This window comes from Arachis hypogaea, chromosome 12, assembly GCF_003086295.3.
Source record: "Arachis hypogaea cultivar Tifrunner chromosome 12, arahy.Tifrunner.gnm2.J5K5, whole genome shotgun sequence".
Classification (NCBI taxonomy): domain Eukaryota; kingdom Viridiplantae; phylum Streptophyta; class Magnoliopsida; order Fabales; family Fabaceae; genus Arachis; species Arachis hypogaea.
The window spans coordinates 20,080,618-20,083,313 of NC_092047.1; the positions used below are offsets into that span (position 1 = coordinate 20,080,618).

The 2,696-nt window shown below is 33.8% G+C and overlaps 1 protein-coding gene across 1 annotated transcript; it reads left to right on the forward strand.

The window, feature by feature from the left end:
* The first annotated feature begins 287 nt into the window (after nucleotides 1-287).
* LOC112727081 (scarecrow-like protein 23) lies at nucleotides 288-2,291 on the forward strand. Its single transcript, XM_025776698.3, has one exon. The coding sequence runs from the start codon at nucleotides 628-630 to the stop codon at nucleotides 2,233-2,235; it is 1,608 nt and encodes a 535-aa protein (XP_025632483.1). The 5' UTR covers nucleotides 288-627; the 3' UTR covers nucleotides 2,236-2,291.
* Nucleotides 2,292-2,696: the final 405 nt, after the last annotated feature.

A 2,696-nucleotide genomic window follows, 5' to 3' on the forward strand; every position in this document is an offset into this window, starting at 1 on the left:
TTTAACCCTATTAATTCACATTGTTTACACATTGTTCAAAAATCTTGTTGGTTACCTATACTTTTCCTATATAATAATGTTAAGATCACTGCCAAATCTACGTGTAATGTTTAGCATTTAGTCAATTAACATTTTCTAATTGGTTTGATTATGCCGGCCATCGATCATAAGTTCATAACCTTGGGAAATTAATTAAATGGTCCCAAATAAGCCCTTAGATTTGTAAACGTTGTCACAAATTCATTTGTTGTCTTAGTCAAACTTCACCTTTAAAAGTGCCACTAATCTCTTCTTGAAAACCCCCTCTCTCATTCCCTCTCCCTCTTCTATTCTCCTTGGTTGTTCTTTAATTTTCAGTTTTGCTACACCTTATTAATTAATTTCCTTCTCATATAGTCTTTTTTTTTTTTTTGTTATACAATACATATATATTTATGAAGGTTGTCAAATTTTTTAGTTAATTTCTAAACTTGTATGAGTGTATCATAAGTTTGGATCATCTAAAATTTTACAGGTAAATTCTATAGTTTGCGGATTGAGTTTTTTACATAATTCAAATTTACTTAAGTTTCACGAATTTAAGTGAACTCTTCTTCCATTTGATTAGTTTAATTTGTGTTTGACTCTATGATGAAAGTTGGGTTTGAGGTTGTTCATGGAAATTCAAACATGATCATCAACCGTTCCTCTATGCATGAAACTTGGGACTATTCAAATCTTGTTTCTTTGCCACCTCCAATCCCATCAATCCAATTTCCAATAAAGCCCTCACCAAATGAAAACCAACAAAATGAAACATGTGATTGGGTTGACAACATTGCCAAGCACCTTAATGTCAATGTTGATGAAGACTTACCACAACAAACAGCTAATGATGATGATAATAGCTTGTTATTATTGTCCAATAATAATCCTTCATCAATTCACCATCCCAACTTCAATCCAATAAGAAAAAACACTTTTTGGAAAACCCCATTTGATCCTTGCACCAATATTGACCCTCCTAGCACCAATAACTTTGGTCTTCATCATCAAGTTCAATCAAACACCTCAAATTTAGACCACAATATTATTATTAACGACAATAGTAGTAGTAGTAATAATAATAACAATAATATCCATGATCAAGGTTTGAATTTGATTACCCTTCTAATGGAATGTGCTGTGGCAATCTCTGTGGACAACCTTGTTGATGCTCAAAGGATGTTGTTGGAGCTAACACAATTGGCCTCACCTTACAAGGCATCATGTGCTGAAAGAGTTGTTGCATATTTTGCCAAAGCCATGAATAGTAGGGTCATGAATTCTTTTCTTGGTGTGTGTTCACCTTTGATTATTGATCACAAGAGCATTCATTCATCATTCCATGTTTTCAACAATGTTTCCCCTTTCATCAAATTTGCACATTTCACTTCCAACCAAGCAATTCTTGAGGCAGTGAATAGGTGCCAATGCATACACATCATTGATTTGGACATCATGCAAGGCCTTCAATGGCCAGCATTCTTCCACATTCTTGCCACAAGGTATGAGGGTCCACCCGAGGTCACAATGACCGGTATCGGCGCATCCATGGACCTCCTCGTCGAGACGGGGAAACAGCTCTCGAATTTCGCCAGACGGCTTGGAATGCCATTGAAATTCCACCCTGTCGTCGCGAAATTCGGGGAAATTGACGCATCTATGGTGCAAATTAGGTCTTGTGAGACGGTGGCGGTTCATTGGTTGCAACATTCAATGTACGATTCAACCGGGCCGGACTGGATGACCTTGAGACTAATCAAGGAATTGGAGCCAAGAATCATAACATTAGTGGAACAAGATGTAAACAATGGAGGATCATTCTTGGATAGGTTTGTTGGATCATTGCACTACTACTCAACACTATTTGATTCCCTTGGTGCATACTTGGAAATTGATGATCCTAATAGGCACAATGTTGAGCATGGAGTGCTGTCTAGGGAGATCAACAACATATTGGGCATAGGTGGACCATCAAGGAGTGGTGAGGAAAAGTTTATTAGGCAATGGAGGAATGAACTCATTTCAAGGAGCAATTGGTTTGTGCAAGTTCCAATGAGTGCTAATTCAATGGCTCAAGCACAATTGATACTTAATATGTTCTCACCACCACATGGTTATAGCCTTGCTCATGTTGATGGCACATTGAGGCTTGGTTGGAAGGATACTAGCTTGTACACTGCTTCTGCATGGACTTGTAATGCTTTTAATTAGCTAGCTACTCAAAATTATGTTATTTTATTTGAATATAGTTATTAATTTATTATCAACACATTATTTATTTTCTTTAGATAGAGCGAAAATATTTGTTAACAAAATAAATTAATTAAAAACATCTAAAATTTTTCTTGTTTTGTATTTATTAATGGCACGTAATTTAGTACCCCAAAATTATATGGAATTTTAGTATCCTCTAATTAAAAAAAAAAAAAAAAAAGAGAAAACGTTTGTATTTAATACCCCGTAATTAAGAAGAGAAAGAAGAAGGAGTATTAAAATTTTGTTATTGCTAAAATTGTTTGTTTTATTATTTTAATTTTAATTTATTTTATTTTTTAATTTACATTAAATTATTACAAAATTATAAAAAACAAAAAACAGAGTTAAAAGAATTCAAAAAAAAATTACTCTTTTAGGATTAATTTAAAATACTAAAATATCTCTTAATATTAAAT

What these genes read in the sequence shown, in the direction of transcription:
- LOC112727081 (XM_025776698.3), top strand. Translation starts at nt 628, where the DNA reads ATGATGAAAGTTGGGTTTGAGGTTGTTCATGGAAATTCAAACATGATC.